The sequence below is a fragment of the Scheffersomyces amazonensis genome, assembly GCF_036850825.1.
Source record: "Scheffersomyces amazonensis strain UFMG-HMD-26.3 chromosome Unknown RJT21scaffold_2, whole genome shotgun sequence".
In the NCBI taxonomy this organism is placed as follows: Eukaryota; Fungi; Ascomycota; class Pichiomycetes; order Serinales; family Debaryomycetaceae; genus Scheffersomyces; species Scheffersomyces amazonensis.
The window spans coordinates 545,141-571,560 of NW_027042742.1; the positions used below are offsets into that span (position 1 = coordinate 545,141).

General features: G+C 33.3%; 9 protein-coding genes across 9 annotated transcripts; 3 read left to right on the forward strand and 6 right to left on the reverse strand. All coding sequences in view use genetic code 12, as the record gives it.

Annotated features, from left to right (window-relative positions):
• Positions 1-6: 6 nt before the first annotated feature.
• On the forward strand, positions 7-828 carry RJT21DRAFT_118499 (uncharacterized protein; the record flags this gene model as incomplete). Its single annotated transcript, XM_064881058.1, has 1 exon — positions 7-828. A coding segment is annotated over one exon (773 nt), but the record flags the coding sequence as incomplete, so codon positions are not given.
• On the reverse strand, positions 795-2,483 carry RJT21DRAFT_19920 (FG-nucleoporin). Its single transcript, XM_064883682.1, has one exon. The coding sequence runs from the start codon at positions 2,440-2,442 to the stop codon at positions 811-813; it is 1,632 nt and encodes a 543-aa protein (XP_064739210.1). The 5' UTR covers positions 2,443-2,483; the 3' UTR covers positions 795-810.
• A 311-nt stretch (positions 2,484-2,794) lies between these two features.
• RJT21DRAFT_81784 (uncharacterized protein) lies at positions 2,795-3,346 on the reverse strand (the record flags this gene model as incomplete). Its single annotated transcript, XM_064885300.1, has 1 exon — positions 2,795-3,346. One exon carries the CDS (start codon positions 3,344-3,346, stop codon positions 2,795-2,797), a length of 552 nt encoding a protein of 183 aa, XP_064739211.1.
• Positions 3,347-3,597: 251 nt separating this feature from the next.
• Positions 3,598-4,449, reverse strand: RJT21DRAFT_112421 (Golgi transport complex subunit; the record flags this gene model as incomplete). Its single annotated transcript, XM_064880080.1, has 1 exon — positions 3,598-4,449. The coding sequence occupies one exon, from the start codon at positions 4,447-4,449 to the stop codon at positions 3,598-3,600; it is 852 nt and encodes a 283-aa protein (XP_064739212.1).
• Positions 4,450-9,749: 5,300 nt separating this feature from the next.
• RFG1 (HMG domain-containing transcriptional repressor) lies at positions 9,750-11,153 on the forward strand (the record flags this gene model as incomplete). Its single annotated transcript, XM_064883621.1, has 1 exon — positions 9,750-11,153. The coding sequence occupies one exon, from the start codon at positions 9,750-9,752 to the stop codon at positions 11,151-11,153; it is 1,404 nt and encodes a 467-aa protein (XP_064739213.1).
• Positions 11,154-15,591: 4,438 nt separating this feature from the next.
• Positions 15,592-16,611, reverse strand: DRE2 (electron carrier; the record flags this gene model as incomplete). The annotated part of the gene is made up of 1 exon (XM_064880081.1): positions 15,592-16,611. The coding sequence occupies one exon, from the start codon at positions 16,609-16,611 to the stop codon at positions 15,592-15,594; it is 1,020 nt and encodes a 339-aa protein (XP_064739214.1).
• A 942-nt stretch (positions 16,612-17,553) lies between these two features.
• Positions 17,554-19,170, reverse strand: RJT21DRAFT_129695 (general substrate transporter; the record flags this gene model as incomplete). The annotated part of the gene is made up of 1 exon (XM_064882971.1): positions 17,554-19,170. One exon carries the CDS (start codon positions 19,168-19,170, stop codon positions 17,554-17,556), a length of 1,617 nt encoding a protein of 538 aa, XP_064739215.1.
• A 1,903-nt stretch (positions 19,171-21,073) lies between these two features.
• RJT21DRAFT_19968 (uncharacterized protein) lies at positions 21,074-24,273 on the forward strand. The gene has a single exon (XM_064883683.1). The coding sequence runs from the start codon at positions 21,343-21,345 to the stop codon at positions 23,887-23,889; it is 2,547 nt and encodes an 848-aa protein (XP_064739216.1). The 5' UTR covers positions 21,074-21,342; the 3' UTR covers positions 23,890-24,273.
• RJT21DRAFT_19969 (uncharacterized protein) lies at positions 24,274-26,276 on the reverse strand. The gene has a single exon (XM_064883684.1). The coding sequence runs from the start codon at positions 26,167-26,169 to the stop codon at positions 24,658-24,660; it is 1,512 nt and encodes a 503-aa protein (XP_064739217.1). The 5' UTR covers positions 26,170-26,276; the 3' UTR covers positions 24,274-24,657.
• Positions 26,277-26,420: the final 144 nt, after the last annotated feature.

A 26,420-nucleotide genomic window follows, 5' to 3' on the forward strand; every position in this document is an offset into this window, starting at 1 on the left:
ACTTAACCATGAACTACGGAAAACTCACGTGGGGATTGACCCGACACTTACAGAGTCATGTGCACGCCGAGATACGGCTAGCTCCGGCACCTTCAAATTCTAAAGAGGTGGCGTACTTGCTAGAATGCTTCAAACTCTTGGGGAATATTGAGTTCTTTAGAGTCGATCGCGATACTTCGGGACTTGCTACATATGGAAATAAGCTTCAAGTGGTGTATAGTGCAACTGATGTACCGTCATTGCTTCAGTCACGCTTTAGTCATGGAAATTATGAGCAAGGGAGAGCCTTTCCTGATAAAAGGGTGTTGCAAGAACAACAGGATCTGATAATCGACCAGTTGTCACGGTTGATAGCTGTACCGCGATATAGTTACATAGAGAATGATCAAGAATACCTTGAAGGACATACAGAGATACAGTTCCGTCATCTGCTTACGAATGAGGGATTAAAATATGGCAATAGGTATTCAGTCAGTACTGCGCAGGTTGATAGTCCCTTTGTAGTGCTAGACAGCAATAAGAAAGAGAATGAGAACGTCAAAGACATAGAGAATGTCAAAGACACAGAGAATGTCAAAGAAATAGACAATTATGAAGACAAAGACACACTAGACGTACTGAACTTACGCAAGTGTATGCGACACAACTTCCAGATATTTCACAAGTTTGAGTTTGTAATCGCCGGAAGAGGTCAGCCAGATATGAAACGATGGAATAAAAGTTTACTGGATAAGAGTAGTAGCAGGAGTAGATCACAATTTAAGGGTTTTTATAGTTAATTATAGTTATATGGATGTATATAAATATATATTACGATGTCAAGTTACTGACAGTTTCTGTATCCTTCTCTAATACTTCATTAAGATAATTGAGTCCGATTTGTTGTTTCAATAATACTTCTGATAATTTCTTAATGATTTCTTCAGTATTGGTTTGCTCAGCAGCTTTAACATCTTGAACATCTTCTGTGGATATTCCATTCAAGGCATTTAAAGAAGTATCGAATTGAAAGTTCAAATCTTCTGCTCTTTCCTTTAATATTGCTAATCTGGCAAATACATCATTTAACTTACCTATAGGACTATTAGGATCATTTAATTTCGATGATAAGGCATCAAATTCTTTAGAGATTTCTTCTTCTTCTGGTAATAAAGGATATCCCTTTAATTTTAATATAGCCAATACCGTAGCTAATCTTAATAATCTTCGAGATAATTTCTTTTGTCTAGCTCTAGCTCGTAATACTCTTGTTGTATTTTCTAAATCATGTTTGGATGATAAAGCATTTTGTTTATCATTAATATTATTTAATAGTATTCTTGATTTGGCTACATGATCTAATTGAGTTTCTATTCTTTGAGCAACATCTGAAAAGGACGTTATCTTTATAGGATAATGATTGGTACTGGGTCTTTTACTCATGGCATTATCCCAATCTTCTGGTGTTTCATTATTAGGTCTGGGTTGACTCATTAAAATCTGGATTTCTTGATCATTGAACTTATTATAGAAATGAGTCTTAAGTACACATTTGGCGGAATTGGGGTCCCACTGTTCTTTAATCTTTTCTAATTGATCATTAATGGCAGGAGTATATGTATTTATATTATTGGTGGTAGATGTAGTATTGATAGTACCATTTGAGTTATTCCCATTTAAGGAATTGAAAGAACTTAAAGCGGGTTTCAGGGATTGGTTGGTTGACCATCCAAATGAGGGTTGTGAATTGTTTGTGGTATTATTTCCGAATAAGCTGGATTGTTGTGGTTGTTGCTGCTGTTGTTGTTGTTGAATTTGTTGTTGCTGCTGTTGTTGCTGCTGTTGTTGCTGCTGTTGTTGCTGTTGTTGTTGCTGTTGGTTTTGGGATCCAAACAATCCTCCTGAAGGTGTAGTGCTGGACCCAAAGAGTCCTGTTCCTGTTGCAGGTTTGTTTCCAAATAATCCTCCACTTGCAGCAGAATTACCACTACCAAATAATCCACCATTAGCTGGTTGAGTCGTAGTATTGGTGGCTGGTGCTCCAAATGCATTTCCAGTGGTATTGGATGATGCTCCAAACAATCCACCGGAGGGGGCGGCTGGCTTACCAAACAATCCACCTGAATTATTGTTGGTACTTTGGTTATTACCAAACAATCCTGTCAGAGGAGCTGCAGGCTTGCCAAATAATCCTCCCGAGGGATTGTTTGAGGTTTGTGCTGGATTGCTTCCAAATGCATTGGTTGTATTTGCATTGGCATTAGTATTTTGATTACTGCCAAATAATCCTCCACTAGTGGTAGAATTATTATTTATGGTTGAACTTCCAAAGAGTCCTCCCTGTTGTTGTGATGATGTTCCGAATCCTGGTGTTGAATTACTTACGCTAGCGGACTTGGCTCCAAAGAGTCCACCCCCGGCGTTTGAACTTCCAAAACCACTGCCACCGGAATTACCAAACATTTCTGAATTGCTCTAACGGTATGCTAATGGGTAGTGAAAGGGATTCTTTACTGATAGTGAAATTTTTGTTTACTGAAAATTTAAACTTGAGATCGGAGAGAGAGAGAGAGGTGAGTGTCCTGTGTGCAGGATAAATTAAAGTAGGCAGTATAGTTAAATATATATATAAGTAAATATGAAGTATAGAAATAATACTTAGTCTATGAGAATATTGGGAGTCTTAGAGACTGGCTAATGTACTGTAGTGACCTGAAATGAAGTGAAATGCAGAGGGGAACAGGGATCAAATCGATAGCGACGGGTGGAGAGGATGGGATGTGTATGTGAATGTGTATGTGAATGTATTGAAATCTTAATTTGAAGCTGGAGCACTAGCTGGGGCAGAGGCGGTGGTGGTACTGGATTCTCTAGCCTTTAAGAATTCAGCAGTTTTCTTCTTATCCTTAGAAGTTCCGGTAAAGATGGGGTTTGGTTTTAAGTGAATTTGTTGTTCTACGCCGGGGATTTTCTTTTCCAAGTTCAAGTGTTGGAAAATACATTTACCCAACACACCTTCAGATGGCCTACAATGTCCTGTTCTATGATTTTCTTGTTCTAAGCATTCATAGTGTAATTTGAATTCATCAAAGCAGTACTTATTTATATCTTTCAATACAGAAATAGCACATCTGGTGACTCTTCTTCCTTCTTTTAAACATTCTAATGATCCTCCATTATTTTCATCCTTACATAACATAAAATCATCATTATATGGTTTACATTTAGCTCCAATATAATATGATGCTGCTAGTAATGGAGCTGAAGTGGCTCCTACTTCATCCACTTCAGGAATATCACTGGGTAATTGATTTTTATCGATGTTTTCCCACTCGTGTCTGGCCGTAAAAAATTGCCCCAAAACCATTGTAGTGTATGTGCTGTTGTTATTACTGTTGTTGTTGGCTACAGCTTTCGCTATACTTAGTATTGGATATCTTTTCACAGAAAAATTGTAAGTGCGATTTGTCGTCGTTTGGTTGGTGCTGTAGTTTACTGTGTGAAGGTGGTGCCGCGTAAATTTGGGTATCATGGTCACGTGAAGATCTCATATATAATTATAACTATAACTATAACTATATCAAGTCATATTGACATATACTATATTTTATGTAATTATCATTTTCGCCTAATTATCGCTAACAAGTCTGACTCGTGGCCAATCACTTTGTAAACATTTAAAAGCTCAAGGATCAAGTCGCTGGTATCCAGGCTGCGACTATGGCCATGATCTCGTAAACTGAACTTAACAATTTCATCCAAATATGTCTTGAACTCAAATTTTATAGATGCAATCTTATGATTTAAATAGTTTTTCGTAAAGAGACTAGCAGGGATGTTGTTTTTTTCATTAGTGTCCTTTAATTCAGTATCTGCTGTGGTATCCGATGACTCAAAAATCACCGAATGTGAACATACAAATTGATATAGATGAGATATTGATAGATACATTCCTGTCAAACTCTTTAATTTTTCAGGAGTAATGTGATGGCCTCGTCTAGGTTCGTTTGCATCTAGTATTAGAGCATTCTCAAAATTAGTTACTTGATCATTTAGTACTACATTCAATTTAGCAAGTGTCTTCAAATGAATCAATTGTTGTCTTTTCTTTAATGCATTATCTAATAATTGATGGGAGTCTTCGAATCTCTTGTAATGATTGACTAAATCAAATTTAAAGCTCTTTAAATCTCCTGATACTAGATTAATTAAATCTAAACCTCCATTAATTGATTTTCCTAATCTTATAAAGTCATTATAGTCATTATTCACTAAATCCAATAAATTCTGATTCAAATCTTTAGAAAGTTGTGTAAGTTCCTTAATTAACACATCTATTGATGTAAATCGATGATTCTTATATAGAAAGTCGTCGATTTCTGCTTGATCAAAGCTCTTAAAATCAGTTCTGTTGATTGAGATAGGATACGGGAATTCGTCACTACCATTCAAGATATCTAGATCAGACATATTTGGCTGTTTACAGGTGATCTAACTGAAGCTATGGCTAAACTACTTGTCGTTCAATGGTAGGTGTTATCATTTCTCTATAAAAATTGTACCATAGTTAATGTGATACATCCATGCCGCAGCATATTAAATTACAGATCAGATCTTCAACGAATTTTAGCATAGAAATAACATAAATGTTAATTAAACTTGATCGATAAGAATTTGATGTAAATATTGGTATACTTCAGGCGAATTGGAATTTGTTCTTATTGTGAATTATGGAATATGCACTGAATTTGGGAATTGTAACCTTTAATAGAAGTGTATTGTCTTAAACGCTTTGGTTACGATATCACTGCTTATTTCGCTTCTTAGTGAGCATTATTATAACCATACTACATTTACGTAGCAAAGTGGTTCTGTAGTTACGAATAGATACAATTAGGTCGTCGCGTATAGTATACCATTTTATAAAGGGTACATTCTGACAATCGGAATTTGCATTCAAGCACCGGAGAGTCATGCCAAATGTCAAATGTCAAATGTCAAACACGGAAGGCGGTACCGCAGTCAATAAAGAAACTCGATTGCAATGTCTTTTGTTTATAGATAATCGTTTAGGTGGTTTTCATGCATAAAGTCAAAAAAATATCAATCCACAGTATACTGTAATTTAGTTGTAACGATAGAGAATATTGTGTCATGAATGTACCGAATAATAGGAGAGAAGTCGAATAAACAGTGATCTTTGAAAATTCGTTGTTCATGAGAACAATAGAGTATGATCAGATGTAAATCTGAAAAACCGACCGCCTGAAATGTAAAAATCACTAATGTCATTACTAAGATCTAATTTTACAATGACTTCCCCCAAAAAAAACCGGTGTATGTACCTACCGCCATCATTACATTCTACTTAATTCAGTTTTTACTTACATATATCGCCCTGAAAATGGTTTTGTAAACAAGTTTTATGTATGATTCCCCTGTAATATTTTTTAATTGTGTTCTAGTTATTATTGTTTACTTAGGAACACTGCAGTATTACTTGTTTAAGAAAGGAACATAACAAAAACTAGGTAAAAATTGTTAATGTGTCTAAAACGGTTGATTCTCTCTCAGGGGGCATGTATCACAAAGTAATATCTAAAGTTTTCCCGAAAACAAAGGTGGGCCGTACATGACGCACAGTGATATATTCAAAAATATAAAAATATTCAAAATAATTTTATTTTTCATGAAGCGCAACCGGAATTTGGATTTAAAAAAGCTCGAAACTCAAATATTAAATATGCTTAGAAAATAAAATTGTTAAGAAAAAAGAAAGTCTTAGCAACATGTGCTTACAACTCTAACTAAAGGTTTGACATCGAATACACTATCTATGAAACTCTTCTCAATTCAAAATTAGCTTGCAACGGAAAGCAATCAAAGGAGTCAAATGGTATTTTCTTCTACCCAACTCCTACCTAGCTTCACTTGACTACAGATTCTATTCTATTACATAAAGTTCATTTCAGCTTAAAACAGTAAAATAAGTAGACTTGACTACCTGTAAGACGTGACCTTTGAACTCTACTTCCGTGTTTAAGGTTTTAAGGTTTGTTTTTATAGTGCCTTATGTGTCACAATCATAATAATCTAAAGTAAGGGATAAGCTTACAGGGTCTTCCCATCTTTAGCCTGTGTAAGTATTTAGAATTGATTAAAGTTTCTTAAATTGTAGGAGAAATTTGCCAGTCAAACCTTAGTGTGTCCACCTCAGTGGTGTATCGCCGTGCACATCGTCTAAAATAAGGTCCTACATAATTACCTGTCTAGTTGAGAGCAAAGGCAACGGGATACGTACGATACTTTGATTTACAGTGAGAGGTTAAAATCAGTTAAAAGCAGCAAACTTAAGTTTACCGTTACAAAGATTTTGCATGAAATGGCTTTGGAGTGCTCTAAAATACATGTTCTCTCAATCTCCAATTTTTTAAACGAAAATAGCAACCTTAAAATTTGTGACCAGTTTGCACCTACAATCGCTTATGGTTCTATTAGCAGACTTATCGTAACCATTGACATCCTATCGATAACGTCAATAAACGTGATAAGCGTCTACTTCTTCAAATTTGATCGCACAGTTCTTGGCTATCCCCGAGTTTTTGTGGAGAAGTAAATTCCTTTCTTGTGATTTGGAAAAATTACACAGTTAGCTTGGCGAGATCGTGTTATCTGGAGACTAGAAAACCTTCATCCTGGATAAACGAAAGTAAAATGAATCATAAACAAATCAAGTGCTATAAGGTATTTGCTACCGTCCATTTGAAAATGCCGAAAGAATACACGAAATAATAGGTGCAATTCCCGCGACGAAGAGATCATAATGAATTTCGGATAAAATGAACTGCCCAACTCAGTACATTGCATAATAGGAATCGTTATGTCCGCATTATGCTTCTAGTCGTATCTTGCATTTAGAAATACCACGAGTAGAAGTAAAAATTACATATACTTCTTCAAATAAGGAAAGAAATACCATCTTGCATAGACAATATTATTTCTCAGCAAGTTTAGCAAAAGTAAAGAAGGTAAGAACAAAACAACAGATTAGAAAATAAATAAATTCAAAAAGGGGAAATCGCTATATTTCAATAAGTAAACTGCAGATACATTAGGGGTATTTGACCAAATTGGGTCAATGCAACATAGTCTCTTTTTTTAAAATGCCGCCAATCTCTAAAGTCTATCAAATTGAGCCAAACTTTAGCTCTTTAAGAATGAGCGATAATAAAGATATAAAGCTGTATTTCAAGGAATACGTTTGGGTTGGACGAATTACGGCAATATCGTCACCCAAGTGATGCAGAGATAGTATATTTCCGTTCGTCAGTCAATCTGCCTGTGTTATTTGCAGTGCAACTTTCAACTTCGCATAATATGTATTAGGTAGCAAGTTTAACCGTGCATGATTTGCATTTTACCACAACTATAACTACGGCTTTTCTAATGCTGTTGATATGTGGAAAATAAAATTCTCACCTATTTTGTACCCTGCTAAGATCAGAATGCATACCAAGTTAAGCAATATTAGAATTTTACTCCTTACCGTAATCTTTCATTGTTCCATATTTTTGTTCATTATTAAAAATTCTACATAATAATAAAAAGCATTGTTACTTACTTATTCTCATTAATATGTCAACTTAAGCATTAAAAAGGTATCGTATCAATAGACTCCTTTGATCTTCATCTGATAGAGTCAAAAAATATTAGAAAGCTCTGTATTACCTGTATACAAATCCTCTATTGCTATTCAATTTTCTACTTACTGTTTATGGTTATTTTGCGCTTTTTTAAGATTTCAGCTTCTACATCTTCGGGCGAACGTGAATCAGTATCCTTTTCTTCAATTCTCGTCATAGTTATTTAACAATCACCATGAATAAATTGTAGCTGATCTTTTAGTTTAAAATAGATTTTTTAATTGAAAAGATCTTTATATCTCCAGTTAGACAGATGAAGATGTAGTTAATGCTTTCCCTCTACTAACTAAACTCATTCTTTTGGTGAGTATTCCTTTATCTTCAATAATATTTTATTTCCTTTCCCATCTACCGTAGATTTAATTTCGTCAAGATTACACAAATCATTTGTTCGGAATACTAAACAATAAACAAGCTTCACTATATATCTCGGTATTAGCAGTACTGGAAATATAGTCTTCGAGGAGAGAAATAAAAGAAAAAGAAATAAACTATCGATTGACAACTAAATAAACAATGAACAAAGGACAGATTTTAATGCCAAATAAAGGATGACGTCCCTTAGTTAATGACATGGTAGTAACTTTAGATTATAACTCTAGTTAATTAATAATGGAATTCTTTGGTTATAATTTCAATCAAGATGTACATCAACAATCCCCATCATGCATTAAACAAGATAACGACGAGTCAACAAAATAATTATCTTCAGCATAAGTGGTTTACTCTTCTATGAGTTACTGCTTTTCTGTTGTTATAAGGTTGACTGCTCCTACGTTTAACTGGAATACTCACGGGAAGACATCTTTTAACTTCTTTCTCAAAACTATTATCCTTTTATTTCTTTTCTTCTGTATTCTTTTCTTTCTTTTTTTCCGTCATTTGGCTTTCGGTATCCTTCTTAAATCCCTTTAGCAAAGGTTTTTCCAGTTGATTAACAGGCTTTAAAAATAACTTTTATTCGCAAGCGACGAAAAGAGTAATAATGCCAAATCAGGAACAGCAATTTCAAAAATACGTAATTGATATTATTTTAATCATGCATAAAGGTCATAAAAAAATAACATTTTGGTTGTGCATCTAACTTTAATTGAAATAGGAACAATGAATACACGCTTAAAAAATAAGTTGTATGTGGGAAAATACAGTTATTGTAGGTGAGGTGTTTTGTAATTTTGTAAGGATTCGGGCAAAATGTGTTATATGTGTCCGGTTCCTCATTATCAGCACCTATTTTTTTTATTTTTTATTTTTTTATTTTTCATTTATTTTCCTAATATTTGATTTTTTTTTGGTCAATCAAAAAATAATTTAATCTATGTCTTACTGGTGTTCCTTTTCAAATATATATATATACATATAAATTTGTCTGTAAAGAAAAAATGGTAAATTGTTTTTGCATAACTAGGATCGAATAAATAAAAGTCTGGTTAAATTTGATTTGATTCGATTGAATTCAATCCATCCTTTGTCCAAATAACAACCATTTTTAGCGACTGTATCCATTAAAGTTCTAGCCTGTGTGAAAATTTTTTGTGGAGATCAACCTATAATACTGCAAGGCAACAATTCCTAAAAGTATTAAAATAATCTTTAAAAATAAATACACTTCGATTTTCTTTTTGATAAAGAAAAGATAGTGGATTCCTTTTATAAAGTAGTCTCTTGATAAATCTTGATTTTATTAACACTCTTCACTTGAGTATAAGTAAAGCAAGATTTTACTTAGTTAGCTTTGTTTTAGTTGATCCAATTAACTCCTCGGACTAATTTACCCCTTATATAGCTTAATTGTGGCTAGAAGGAGTTGAACCGTATTACCTAACATTGAAAGACATAATTCATTCTTTGAAAAGTTTGAATTTTTTGGTTGCAATATTATCGTAAATAATAGTTAATAGTTATTTGTTAACTTAATATTTCTGGCTACTATCCAACATCATTCAAGTTTTCATTACTGCAAATTTGTGAAGGACATTCCTAATTTGTGCAAGTTGTAACCAAATCCGTTATTTGAAAGCATAATATCGAGCCATGTCCACTGTAGTATACTACTCAAATCATAATATGCCAGTTGAAGACGTCCATTCGAAACATATATTACCTTCATTAGCTCAAATTATGCCTCCTGTCAATCAACAACAGCACCTGCAACAGCAAGGCTATCATAATGATATCAATGCTTCAGCAGCAGCAGCTGTCGCTTCCTTAAGCAATAATAACAATAATAACAATAATAACAACAACAATAATTCCGCTGGTCAAATTTCACCAAATTTGGTCGGTAATAATTTAATGCCGATGATGTTTAGTGATCAAAAAGTTATGTATATTCAACCTCAGCAAAATGCTGGGGATGTATTTTCACAAACGAGTCAATCCTCTACCGCAAACACTACTCCAGCTTCTTCGTTTAGTGGTGCTTCTGCTGGATATATTACCAACCACCATCCTCACTCACATCATCCCACCGGAGGTAATCTTCCTAATAGTGACAAATGTATATGTAAATCTAATGCAAATAGAATTCCTAGACCAAGAAATGCATTTATTTTGTTCAGACAAAAATATCATCAATCGGTACTTGACGAAGGGAATGTTATAAAGAGTAATCCAGAGGTGTCTAGAGAATTAGGTAGAAGATGGAGAGCTTTGACTGCGGAAGAAAAAGATCATTGGAACAATTTGGCTGAGGAAGAAAAGAAGAACCATGCCAAGAAGTATCCTGGTTACAGATATACCCCAAGAAGAAATGGTAAGAATAAAAATTGTAACTATTGTCGTCAGAAGGCGCTCAGACAACAACAGGCTGCTCAAGCACAAACACAAGTTCAACAGCAACAACAACAGCAGCAAGCAGTTCAAGCTCAACAGACGAACCAAGTACAACAACAATATGCAGCTGCTCAATTACAGCAAGACCAATATCAACAATATTTACAATTACAGCAACAGGGTCAATCTCCAGTGCAAGCCATACCGCAACAATCAGCACAGATAGGATCAGCAGGTAATTCTGCTGCAAGTTATTTAGCTAATCATAATCAACAGTTTATAATTTCATCTAACCCATTCCAAAATAATAATAACGGAGCAATGATAGCCCCACCAGCTCCACAGAACTACCAATTTTCATATAATAACAATCCTAACACTAGTGGTGTTAACAATGGTAATCTTAATGAATCCTTGCATCAAAGCAGTGCGCAGGAAAAATTATCACCATTATCAGCTATTCCAAATCAATCATATGGATTACATCAAACTCAAAATTTGCAACCTGCTGGATCAGGTCCTACTTCAAGTGAATTTGGCTCACAATTCTCTATTGGAGGTTACGAAGCTCCCGTGCAAGTTTCTGTTCCTCAAACCCAACAAAGGTATAATTCATTGCCTAATCCATTAAGTAATCCGAATGTGAATGGAGGAAATGGAACTTATGGTTTTGATACTTACAATTCTCAACAATAGAAGAAAAGCGACTTACTCGCTGCTACAAACAAATACACACTTACACTTACACTTACACTTAAACGTTTACTCATAATGTAAACCTACTGAAATGTTGTTGACTAAGTCAAAAATATTCTATAGAAAAAAGGATGATCGAAATTAATTATTTTTTCTTCTCCAACAAATAACTAATGATTATGATTACTGCAACATTGCTTTACTGATAACGTCACAGGTTGGTGAGATTATCAATTTTCTTATTTATTTTAATATTATACAATTAACAAACCCTGATGTTTATGTTGTTACTGCTTTTGCATTTCCCACACGGATATGTTCTCATTGATAAATGGCTAATTCCTTTTTATTATTTTTAAGAGTTTTTCTATTTATTATAAGGTTTGATTTCTTTTTCTATTCCTATTCTGTACTTCGCTTTTCTTTTCATATTTGTCTTCCTTGTTAATATATGCTATAATTAATACTCACGGTAAATTTCAATTTGCAAATTGCTGTATTTATTTAAATTTACGGCTTTACACTTGCTGAAATTAGCAAGTGATTTGCAATTAATTTGCTCTTGTTTCTGATAAATTTACTCTATGGTACATTTCTAGTAGTTAAGAGACATAATAGAGTATAATTATTGAAGGGTTACGATAGATAAAAAAACTCCTAACTATCCTGTTAACAGCATCATGATAACCTTAAGAGTTTAAGGGTAGTGGCTAAGTTAAAAGAGGAGCAGAAATATAGCATAAAATAAAATATTATATGAAGAGTCAGAGGCGTGTACAAACCACCAAAATAAATAGGATTTATAAAAAATAAAATAGAAAATAAAGGAAGAAACTAGAAAATAAATCCCCTCCCCTACATTTCAATTGTTAGCAAAATTCTTAAGGCAACAGAAAAAATTTTCTGAACAATTTTTAGTGTTATTTTAATTATCCACAACTTCTAGCATTGGTATTGATAATAAGCGAGATTTTTAACTACTTTCAAAGCGTATCCTGTGCTTAAATATTTATTCAACTTAGCAAGAATGGTAAACAATTTTAATGTATATATTACGGAGCACAGTAAATATTATGGCAGTAAATCAAGACAAATAGTCAAGCAAAACAAGCAATTAACCGAAGGAGAATCTTTATTTCCTTGAAATTATCCGCTATCTTTCAGCATCTTTAATCGTGCTGCTGAATCATCCCTAGTTAACCCAGATGCAATTCGCAGTGAAAAAAAAGACGCATACAAAATATGAAATCTTATGTAGGTAAGTTTTACCAGATGCAGATTCTTTATTTTGTGTTCTGTGGGGGATTCATTGCAGTGCCGGTACATTGTTAGCTCAATTCACCATCCAAAAGTAAGTGCTGCTGTCTTGAAATCAACATGTGTGTATGTCTTCATATACACACTAAAGATGTATGCTGAGCATGTGTGGGACGTCATTTTGGAGGTAAGGGGAACATGGTAGGTGGAAAAGTAAGGCGTTGAAAATGATCTGCCTCAAATTATCTTTCAAAACTTGCAATCCATAACTGACTGTTCATGTATATTTATGTGAGATAAATGGATTCAGGAGGGTGTCTAGCGCAACTTTCCTTTATTAGCGCATATACGCTATCGGCTTCGGCCTCTATTGATTATAATGCAGTAATAGCAGAATCAGGTCTGTCAACTAAAATAATGCGAATGGAAGCGAATCATTCAGATGTACAGGCCATCATTATTGTTCATATTTATTATTTTGCTTATGTCAAAAATCTGTTCAGTATGGTACAGATCTTCTATTTTTTATTTATAACTCGTTATACTCAAAAACATAGGCTTTTCATCCAAGTTTCATGAACTTTAAATGAATCGTCTTTACCAAGAATATGAACTACATGTAACGCATGTTCTTAATAGTTTAAAATACTCATTTAAACTTATACAGACAATTGAATTGCGCATTGATATGTTTCGATTGAAGTCCTTATCGTGATTAATAGCTGTAAATGCTCGTTTGAACTCGCAAAGAATACCACTGTTGCAACATTCTCAGGAGACAATACACATTTTGCAGATCATCCTACAATAAAAGTTTTAGAAACTTTGTACCAAACACCTTGGTTAAGAACTTAATATCAGACATTTGCCTTGCACATGAAATTGGATCAATAAAAAACAACGAAAACGTACATAATAAAGTAATTTAATTTTACTAAAAGAGGCTAAAAATTGAAATTAGCTTAATACCCAAATTTTATCTTTATCTATCTTCTCTTTCACTTGAAATATCAAAAGAGACGGTTTAGGAAAATATTATTCAGAATGCCATATTTGAATAAAGCATTCAAAGGATTAAATTTAAATATAATTATTAACGTGTAAGTATACATGGAGTAGGAAATAGACGATTGCAAAACAAAGGTAAGTGTTCGATTATTTTGGTGTTTGTTGTGTTTCTAGTATGTATAATACGGGGAATAAAAGAAACGGCTACAAACATGGCTACGAACCTAAAAGTATAAACAAAGAAACATCAAACAAAATATAACACAAAGGAATATACAGATTCTACCACAAACGTATAAGCATATCTAAGTAACAGTAACTACAGCCTCCATAAACGCTCTCTTAACAACAACAATAATAATAATAATATGAATGAGAGAAAATGACCATCACGCCCTGAGATTTTGATAAAAAATAAGATATTGTGAACAAAGGATCTCAATTCAAAGTTTGCATGCTTTCGCAAGCTACATTATTCTTATTCATCAGGCACATTTGACGAGGTAGGTACAAGCTTACTTTAATTTATGGGTACCTCAGTTCTATTAATCTCCTTTTGATAAGAAATGGATTGGGGGAAGTGGGAAATGTCTCCTTAAGGCATTGCCGCATATAAAAAGCTTGTTTTGAAACTGTGATGAAATGCATAAAACGGAATTGTATATCCTCTAACAAAAATATTTTGTACCTGAAGATTATTTAAAATTCTTATTTTATTTATTTTTTATCCACTAGTTTTTATCCCAAAGTGTAAATGTGCGTATATTGCATAAAAATGTCCTGCATACCGTTAATCCCCCAAATTCTCTTTGAGAAAGAAAATAGCAATTATAAAGTGAACCCTTCTATAACAGGAAACTTTTCTTTTGAATAGCTCTAAGCAAAAATATGCCCTCGATTTACAGTTCCGGTTTTATTTTAATCACCATTATTTTGTATTTTACTTTTATACCTTATTTTGCCAGCATCGGTGTTTTTAAAAATATAGAAAATAGAAGGTAAACAAAGGGAAACCACTATCAGTATGATGGATGTTCTATGGAAAAGACACCGTAAGTGCTAAATTCACTCTTCTATGGGCCCTTCTTTTTTTGGCCGAAAACGAATATTCTACAGAAATATAAAAAATTCATTTTAGAGCCTGGACTACTAGATTGATTTTAAATTCAAAGGCGGCTTGTGAGGGGAAAGCTAAAAAAAAATATGAAGTGTTTATTAAAAGTGCCGGCGGGGACCAATACACTAAAATGAAGTGTCCTGAGGAGCTTGCTTATTTCTTACGATCATTTTTATGATCATTTAAAGGTCGCAGATGGCTCTGGCTGCAACGAGTAATGTAGTCTTGAAGTTCATCCTGAATTTAGAAACATATATCAAGATTTATTCATTAATTTAAACTATTTTTTTTTTTTGAAAAGGCTAACATGAATTAATATTTGCTGTCTGAAATTTCTTGTAAGCTAATGCTACATAAAATATTTAATTAATCAAAAGAAGTCGAATAGCTTCTTTCCTAGGACATCTTCAAAACACTTTTTAAATTTTGAAAACTTTTCTTTTGAAAGTAACTACAAAAAATAATTGAGCGCAAAACATTTTAAGCTGCATACAGAAAAATAATTACAATATGAAGCTATGGGCTACATCTCTTCTTATAACTTTTCAGCAATTTACAGACATAATAAAGTTGTGTTAGAGCTGTAAATTTGGAATGACTTCTAATATAATCCCGAATTGTTTAAAATTTTCACAATAAGTGTACTTACAATCATTCATATTCGCTGCCTGGACCTATAACTAGCATTGAATTATTTTTAATTTGATGAGAAACACAAGCTAGACCATGCTAATGGAGGGGGTCGATACGATTAATTGCATGACGCTGTGAAGCGCAGATTTTTTCATATTTTACTGTGCAAATAAAGTATTTTGAATGTATCTTATCTGATGTGGCGAGTGTAATGACGCCCTAAAAAATAAAGATGAGAAATATTTTTAATCCTCACCGAAAATAAAAAGGAATAAATTATATTGAATATTGTAAATAATACGAATATCTGATATTGAAGTAAGTAAATAAATAAAAGAAATGAAATTAGAACTAACTATTATAAACAAATATGCCAAGTAAACCCCTATAAATCCAAATGCCTAGTTTCTATTGTTATTGATTTCAGAAGTCTTCTCCTAAACTATCAATGGTTATTACTTCTCCTGGCTTAAATGGGGGCAATCCCAAATAAGGACATCCGTCACATCTGAAAGCATCTCCTAATGCACAGGAACCACATCCTCCGGTCTTTCCCTGAACGGTAAAATCAATTTCTGCTAAATCTTCATCTTTGAATTTGACAGCATTTAACTTCGATTTTAATCTTTCTTCTATTTTTATTGCTTCTAAGGTGGCTGATTGTGCCATCTTACCTAAGATAGAATCTTGCAAAGATCGTTGTTGATTTTCTTCGGCCTCTTCTAACTCTTTCAATCCACATGTACAATCTTTACAAGCCTTTCTTCTTCTCTTACCATTTGGTAATTCACACTTTCTAGGAACGATTAACTTACTGGATCCAGTATTGCTAGACTCTTGAATCAAATCATTTTCATCTATAATTCCGTCATCTTCATCATCTTCATTTTCAGAATCATCATCACTGAAATATGTTAATTTAGTTTCATCTAACTTACGCTTCATAGCTTGAGTTTCTTCAGTATCCTCTTCATCGGCTGAAGTATCGGTTAACCCTACAGAATTATCCAACTTTTTGAATAATGGTAATTTCTTAAGTGGAGCTGTACTATTTGTGGTGGACTTCTTCTTGAGTGTGACAACTTCAATAGGCTTTGGTTTCACCCATTTATTATCATTTACTATGAATCCAGTCATCAACACATCTAAATTCTGATCTGTAGGTAAATCACCACTCAACACACCCTCGTCGGTTAAAACTTCGTACAATAACTTCATCAAAGAAGCAGGAATAATTTGATAAGCGGCATCATTAGGATTCACATACACTATTTCGTTATAAGTATTGTTGGCCAACTCGACATCTCCACGCGTTACTCTATCTATAATATGTTGTTCTAACGCGAAGTTCTTATGAGTTGATGCAATTTGACTCTTTATTTGCTCAACCAAATGTTGATCAGTGACAACTGTAGGGTGTAATAGCAAAAGTACTCGACTCATTATTTAAAAACCTTATGAACTTTTGAAAATCGGACTTTGAACTTTTGATTACTAAGTACGTCAATGAATATATGTACCTTTATTTATGCTAAAAACCTCTGTTATACTATATTTATATCCGTTGATTTATATAACACGGTATTATGATATTATTATGATAATTTAGAGTTTTGCTTAAAAAACAAATAACTTCTAATCTATCGCAACCTTATTATATATATAAAGATGATAATGATAATTATAAAATTTTTCTCCCTTTTAGTAATCTGATGATTAATTTTTGGCACGTGACTTACGCTAACCTAACCGATACCGGTCATTCTTCGAATGGAGGTTCGCACTTTAATAATCAACAATTGTGCAATTGGATACTCATTTTGTCAAATTGCAACCAAAATATTACTCAAAACTACCAAATCCGGTAAATTTTTCCTAAAATCCTTCAGATTTAATTATAAATCTTTCGCAATTACTAAGCTCGATTTCGGGGTTTGCCTTGACCACTAAAACATTATAATTATTGATTACGTATTATATGGAAGATCAAGTCAAATAAGTTTATATCGACATCTATATATTACGAAATTCAAGTTGGTTTGTAAAATTGTATTCAATTTTTGACGAACTATTTTATGGGCTTGTCCACTAGAACCCTCGTAAATAATTTTTCATACATAACGAGTAAAAGCTTGTGCTGACAAGACTGGGGTCTAGTACATCAAGTTGATTCACAATATTCTGTGTCAGAGTTCTACAATAGGAAAGGATTTCAACCTATACATATTTTGGCTGGCTGCATAGAGGAGTCATGGTAAACAATACTTGACTTTATTAGAGTTATTAATGGAATTCTTATTGAAACATTTCAATAGTATTTATGTAAGAGTTCTTCTTTCTCTCTTTTTCAACTGGTAAGAATTACGAATAATTAACAGCTGAAATTTACACCAGCTTACCTCTGGCAATCTTAGATAAACGAATACTATCATTCAAAGTATTATCGCTTTTGAATACTGTTTCGATCTCTTCTAATGTCAACCCGCATGTTTCGACAAATATTAAGTAAACAACCAATAGTTGGAATAAGTCCCAAAATACAAAAAATACGTAATACCAATATTTGATGTTTTGCATAGCTATTGGCGCACTATACAAATTCACAAAAGATGCAATGTTGCTTATTAAAAAATAGATGGCCATTCCTCTTGCTCTCAATTCGTTAGACATGATTTCCGTTGGATAAACTGGCTGCAAAGGCGTAAATGCGAAGGAAAAAAAAACCGCCATATATATATATATAAAAGCAATTCCAACTTGAGCAGCCCTATGATTGTTTGGGTCTGATTGAAATACCTTTGTGGTTCCTGCTAAAACTGCAAAACTGATAACAAACCCGGAATTGCTGTACAATAATACCCACCTTCTAGGCAATTTATCAATGAGTAACCCTCCCATGATCGCAAATATAAAACATAAAATTGAATTTATACCCGTTAATAACAATCTTGTTGTAGCATTTTCAATCCCTAAATTTAAGAATAAAGTTGTCATATAATATGTAATAACTTGATTTCCACTAAATTGGTTAAACCATGACCACGCCAATATTAATATAGATCTTTTCCTATTTGCCTTTGTCCTTAAAAAGCTTGAAAAGTTCAAATAGTCTTTTGGTTTTAAAAACCCATTTTCGAGGAATGACAACTCAATTTGTTTCATTTCCAACTCAACTAACGGATGATTCTCGTCACCATTGGCATGATACTTAACTATTACATTTCTGGCTTGTTGAATCTTATTTTTGGAGAAAAGATACCTAGGAGAGTCATTAAATTTGAAAAGTTTACAAATCATTAAGCAAATCAACAGGATTCCAGGACAAAGAATTTGCAACCATAATCCAATCTTAAAAGTGTTGGCACCTGCAAGATTTTTCTTAGTTCCATACATTGTCCACGTAGCAATTATTGATCCTATATAATAAAATGTATTGTAACATCCAGTGATAAACTTCAAATCAGGAGGGACAGATTCTGTCAACAACATTGCCGAATTACTCATCGTGATAGTGCAAAAAAAGCTGAGAATAAATCTTCCACCAATATAAGCTTTATGATTTGAAGTGGCACTCACGATAATACCACCTACAATAGTACCTAATAGTCCAACGATCACAGCATAAGACCTACCAATATAATCACCTAACCAAACAAAAATAACTGCGCATATTGAGCCTATTGGAAAGATACTGAATACTAATCCAGTATCGCTTGCTGATTCTTTTAAATTGAAATATTCTTTGTATTCAGGTAGAGTTTCAATTGCAGTCTGCAAACTACCATCATAACCATTCATTGTGGCACAGAAGTAAAGACCAACACAAAGAATGTACAAGATTGTTCTTTGCTTAGTTAAACTCTTTACAGGATGTTTCTTCAAAACTTGCTTGATAGACAATTCTACATATTCATTGTTTTCCAGAGCAATACTATGTTCTGTTGAACTCAAAATGGAAACGACCGGTACCTTTGTATCGGGAACTGAGCTACTTACTGACATTACTATATCTACTATTTACTTATATTCAGAGTATTCATAGGTAGTAGTATACGAATTTAGTTGAATATTTATAATGGTTTTGATGAAAACTAACCTTAATTTCTAAGACAAGAACATATATTGAGTGAAATTAATCTATTTTCATGACTAATGAACAAAGGTTATTTATTGTTGTTTTAAAAATCGATCCATTGTTAAAGATATGAGTTACTCCGCTTATACTCCTATTAAACCCAAAGTAAGATTTATACTTGGCTTCCATACCTGGATTTCTATTTTTAGTATAAACGGCAGTCCAAGAATATGAAATTTTAGGTCAGGTTTCAATGAAATCCAGCTGTAAACTAAAGGGGCGTATTATTGCTAGTCGCAAGATTGTATCCTCATACTACAAAAATGGGGGAGAGGGGACGATAAACATGTCTTGACCACATTATATAAACCAGACTTGCTTATTTCACACACTCTATATATTATTTCCAGATGAATATCTCATCTGAAATATACGAATACCCTTGTATAGACAACATTAGGTAGCTCTATGCAAGTAAAACATTTCGGTGATCAGCCATCCTCGTCTGCTACAATTCTCTACTTGCTTATTATTGTAAATAAATATTCTTCCACTAGGATTTGAAAACAAAGTCCTTCAACCAACTAAAGGAATTCACTAGAAAAGTAGGTCTTGTATATTCCTTTTTATTTCCTTTTTATTTCCTTTAGCTATTGACTCTATTTTCTTAAATTGTTCATAAATAAAGTCCTAGATAAGATTTGTCTAACAACTGTAGATTTTTGCAGCTCACAAAATAAAATGAGCAGCATTTTTCCAATTTAAATTAACCGTTTAATTACTTCAACAGTTAAATACAAATGGCATATTTTATAAAGCAAATACATCAATCGGTCGTCTTCTTCCTAAAGCTTATGGATGATTCAAAGCTAGATTATAATATGATGAAAAATGAGGCAAAATTGAAGCGCATGTTAAGAGAATATCAAAATTTGAGCAATGATGACAGAAATTGCGTGCGTACATATCATTCTAAAGCACATGCTCATGTAGAAGAACATCAAAAGTTATGTTAAATGTTATGTGATTTCACAGTGCTTAAGAATAAAGAGTCATTTTTTCATATTAATGAGAATTATGCTACTTTTTCTCAATTTGCTGAAGATTTGTATAGCGATTCAAGGAGATACTACAGACATAGAATTTAGAGTTAGCCTTACTAAGCTAATTGAATGTTTTTGACGTGCACACTCAGGCATATGTGCATGTTAGCAAATGGCCTACTGGGAAGTATGCCAGATATAGTCTTAGTTCAAGCCGATTTCCTTATTTTCCAACATTATATAAATGTGGGTTTTTCAAGTTTGAAGATTTATTAAATTTGTCAGGTTTATACTGTCTTAAAGAGGACTTCAACAACGTCATAATGCAAACAAATAAAAAGAAACTTCATCAATTAGCTCGTGAATCACACGAAGTCGATTTTGTGATAGGCTTACTCGATAAATCCAATTTTTTATATGATGGAAGTAAGATTATTTTAAATTTAAGTTTTGCAGGTATTCTGAAAGTTGAGGATTGTAGATTTGCATACAATCACGAAGAGTGCTGTATTGATTAAACGATAAAATATTTACGGAAATAATTTTTAATTAAGAAGTTATATATGTTACCGTAAATTAAGACAAAGTAAAACTTTTGATTAAGATTTTGACCGTGATCCTCGACTACTTAGAAACTGCTTTATCTCACACAATCTTTTAATTTATGGTACCGTAATTTTAGTTTACATAGCATGGCAATGTATCAGACAATATTACCAATGCAGGGAAGATATACTACTTTAACAATGCTTTGTGGATACCACAGGTGTGACCCTCTTCTGGAAAATACGGTATAATATAAAGAAATATACACTCGGACTACAGTTTGCCCTGACCTTATGGGTTAGAATTCTGTTAGGGGGCTGCCGATGGGTTCGTGCAACAGAAACATTTTTTGACGCATACCCCGTATTTTTCTCCAAATATATTAATGACTTATGCAGCAATTATTCTTAACCATGAAATTTCTGAAATCTTTCTTGGCACATATCTTTCTGTTTCGTTGTAAAGGGAACAAGTTATTCTGAAGTATTATATTGTAGTAATTCTTTGCTAATGACTTGTATAACCTTAAAGGATTGGTATTTTAGGCAATCCTCGTCAGATGCGCAGAGATCTGATATAGATTTTAGAAGATGGTTCAAAGCTAGAGAAGATACTAAGGGGAACCAAATTCACTTAGATCTCTTACATAATCATCACATTCCTGATCCATTTATTGATGATAATGAGAAAAAGGTACAATGGGTTGGTGCAAGCAATTGGGAATATAGAACTTCTTTTGATATTGAGAACTATGATTCTGAAGAAGAATATTATTTGGTATTTGAAGGTTTGGATACATTTGCTACAATTAGTCTAAATTACAGTAGCTTATTGGTGTCAGACAATCTGTTTAGAACGTATATTATAAACGTTACAGAATACGTTCAACCAAAAGATAACGAATTGCGTATAAAGTTCAAGAGTCCTTTACAGGAATCCAGGAAAATCGAAGTAAAAAATGGTAAATATGTATGTTGGAATGGTGAAACTTCGAGGTTACATGTGAGAAAACCACAATATCAATTTGGATGGGACTGGGGCCCCTTACTTTTGACTTGTGGTCCATGGAGACCTGTTAAGTTTGTTAGTGGGGTCTTAGTTAAAGACTTTTTCATTCGTTACGAATTGAGTAAATTCTTGAACAGAGCTGATATTTCAGTAGAAGTAAATTTATCATTGCCTAAAAACTATACTCCATCTACTATTGTTGTTAAGATATTTGATTCACAGAACAATCTTATTGATACAATTTTATCTCATACTGTTAAATCAAATATCACAGTACATTGCAGTATTAGAAACCCTCATCTTTGGTATCCAAGAAATTATGGGGATCAGTATCAATATAGGTTTGAATTGTTTATTGATGAAGAAAAATTGAATGAGAAACTTGTTGGGTTTAGAAAAGTAGAATTGATTCAAGATGATGATCATTTAGGACAGTCGTTTTACTTTAAAATCAATAATGAGCCTGTATTCATAAAAGGTTCTAATTGGATTCCTGCTAATTCATTCACTTCACAATTGAAATATCAGGATTACTATGAATGGATGGATTTATTGATTAAAGGAAACCAGAATTTAATACGTATATGGGGTGGAGGTATATATGAAGATGATGATCTTTATAGTATCTGCGATTCTAAGGGTATATTAATCTGGCAAGACTTTATGTTTGCTTGTGGTATGTATCCAGCTTATCATTCTTTTGTTTCAAATGTGAAGCAAGAAATTAATGATCAGTTGACTAGATTAAGACAATACAGCTCGATTATAGTTTTTGTAGGAAATAATGAAGATTATCAGATAGCTGAATCCTTGAAAATTAAATATAATCATCATAACTATAGTACATTTCCTGCTAGAAAATTTTATGAAGATATATTCCCTCATTTAGTAAAGAAAATGACTAATGGTGTCCCTTATGAATGTGGATCTCCTTATTCGGGGCACGAATATTTGGTTGGTGATAGAACAAGAGGGGACATTCATCAATGGAATGTTTGGCATGGAACACAAGAGCCATATCAAACATGGGACAAATTAGGTGGAAGATTGGTTTCTGAATTCGGAATGCTTGCTTTACCAAACTTCAGAACCTTAGACAATGCCGTTCTGGATAAATCTCAATTATACCCCCAATCTTACCTTATGGATCACCACAACAAGTCAGTTGGATTTGAAAGAAGATTAGCCCTCTATGTGATGGAAAATTTTGCACTTCCGTTAAATTTTACATTAAAGAATTGGATATATATCACTCAATTGATGCAGCTGGACTGTCTCTCATTGGCCTATAGATATTGGAGAAGATTGTGGTTGAAGTACGAGTGTGGAGGAGCTATAGTATGGCAATTAAATGACTGTTGGCCTGTGACAAGTTGGTCGATAATAGATTTTAATAAAGTCCCCAAGTTGGCATATTATGCCATTAAACGTGAATGTGCATCAATTGGAATTGGTTGCTATAGAAACTTAAAGAGGATTGGTGATCCTGATGAACCAGAAGACTTATCGAAGCAAACCCCACTTCATGATTATGTTAAACTGAATGAAGTTTCACTTGATATATGGGGGTTCAGTGATGAGTTCTTCGACAGTTTAAGTTTAGAAATAGACTTATACAATACCAATGGAGATTTTGTCACAAAATTGACCCATAATGACTTAAAGTTATATGGAATGAATACAATTCAAACGTTTGTCACTAAGTTAGCTGACACCTATATTACAGAAGATATTATCATACATATTATATTAAGAGATAGAGATGGTAATATTATAGGAAGAACCAGTGATTGGCCTAGACCAATGAAATACATAAACTGGCAAAATTGGTACAAAGATCTCAAATTAGATACAATTTTAATTGAGCCAGGAAAAATTAAAATAAGCACAAATAAGCCTGTCAAGTGTTTGGAATTGTATTTTGAAGATGACTTGACTTACGAATATTCCGACAACGGATTCGACATATTCCCAAATGATGATCAAATTATTGAAGTCAAAGGTGTGGATGAAGAATCACTAGTAAATCTTAAATTCAATCACTTATAAGTAGCTAATTCCAAATCCAATTCCACTTTTACTTTCAATTGATTTTGAATTCCACTTTGAGGATTACAAGCGCATTTATCCCCCAACATATGAAATGGTATTTTTTGCAACTTCAATACTCTTGAGTATGTTCATGTTTCATTTTATATAATTTGCCCATAAATCTATGCTGAGTGGTGACACACTACAGCATGGCGCCTTTCAAGGGCACGATATCTCTAGTTAAAATAATGAATTGTTAAAATTTTCAAAGCCTTAATGCACGGCACCAGAGTTAAAGTTTTTGTAGAAAGGGTAGGTATTTGTACAATTATGTATATATGGGTTCATTTTTGAAAAGTTCGACTTTGTGAAAGCGCCAATCTCTTACTTATTTGGGGCATGGCTAGGGCATACCTTTACGTAATTATTCTATTTTGGAATGCGCTTTACAGTAAGATAGCATTTGACATGACATTGCGCCGCCCTAAACGGTGCGCAACAAGTCGCCTCTCCTGATATAAGAGGGACAGAAACGTCTAATGCAGATACCAAAATCAAACACCGACAATAAATGGGGGATTTACTGTTTCATTGACACACACAAATTATCCCGAAAGGTCCAGACCAAATGCCGAAAACTTGAACTTGAAATTAATAAATGCAAAACTTTTAAAAACTTATATTGTTAATAAATAATTAAGTATATAGAAACGTGACTAATTCATAGATTGTTAGAATTGAAGATATCATGAAAATAAATGTTATACAATAGAAATCGAACCTTTCCTAAGCTTCTTCATCTGTAACGTCAGCGTCCTCATCAACATCAGTAGCATCACTATCAACTGCTCCATCATGTGTACTATGCGGATTCTTTAGACGTTTCTTATCCGACCCTATTAATCGAGACAATGGTGGAAGTATAGGAGCTGAAGGGGCTGCAGGAGCCGACGGAGCCAAAGGTCCTGAATTGGTTTGAGAATTTATTGGGCTCTGCATTATAACCAGTGATGAACGTGAAGATATAGGTGACGTTACAATATTATTATTTAAGCTATGGTTTCGGCTATGACCGAATTTAATGGACTGGGGTGATGATAATGACATTAATGATAATACTGCATCTTGTTCATTATTCTTTTCAGATTCAGTAGGAACTGCTGGTGTAGAATGGGCATGGTCTTCATTACCAGGAATTGTACTACCTCCTAACATAATATTTAATGGAGGTAGCTTTATTGGTTGAGGATGTGATGGTTGCAACAGTTGCAGATTCAGTTGCAGATGATGAGCCAGATGTGAACCCAGAGGTTGAGCCAGGTGTTGAGCCAGATGTTGTTGCATATGTTGTTGTTGTTGAACCATAAGTGGAGTAGTATAAAAAGCGTCTTCATTGGTATTCCCCCATGAGGGCCTTTTCTTATGTGAAAATGATGATCTTGATTTTCTTCTCTGTCGAGATAAAGCAGCCAATAAAGCGGAATGAGCACTTGATTCTTCATCATTTGAAGGTAAATTAATTAAATGTTGTTTGTCATTATCATTATTTAAGATTGGGCTTTGTTTTAATGGTGAAAATTGAGGATTCAGTAGTAAATAAGGAGATGTAGTATTTGAATAAGAAGTTTTAGGTATTGGAGATTGTTGTAAAGTCTGTAAATTTAAATTGGCTCGTTGTAAAGATTTTGATGGTGAAAATGTTGAAACTTCACTTATAGGTTTTGATTTCTTAGTAGGAGAAGATTCTATATCGAATTTTAATTCTGTAAATGATATTTTATTACTATCATCTCTCTGTATTTTCCCTAATGCTGAACTTAATTTACTTTTTAATTGCAGACTAATTTCAGTTAGATCATCTTTATTAGTATTACTACTTGTACTAGTTGAATTATGACTATTTTCATCACCTTGGAATAATTTCTTTGCAGATGAAAAGTATTGAGGAGTCTTTTGAAGTTTTGTCCGCCTCACACTTGACCCATTATCATCCGAATCATATCCACTATGTCTTGGAGTCTTCAATAAATTAGATGCATTATATGGAGAAGTAACTTGAGGATGATTTAATTTATAATCTGGAGATTTATAATTACCTGAATTAGTTCGTTTTAATGAGGGAGAAAATGGTATTGAATTAGAATTATCAGATTGTTCAGGAGTTCTTAAATATTGAGATGAAAGTCGACTACTTCTCTTATCACCGGATGATAATGATACTGGAGGAGTTGTAGGTCTAACAGAAGACCGAGTCTGAGGTTTCGGAGAAGATATGGGAGTTTTAGGTTTCCCACTCATATTTATATATAGATAACTAACTTAAAGTAATGTCAAGTAAGGTAAACAAAAGCTAAGATGACCCACAAAAATGACGTAACGTGACTACTAAAGGATTTATTAACTTTTCTATTAATGGCAAGGTGGGGATGGAAACTTCAATACACTATTAAATTCTCCTCTATAAGTAACTCCTATATATAACTTATGAATATAACTGTAGTCTCCATATAAATGAGCCTTTGTGAAATTAACTCCCATTACCAATTCCA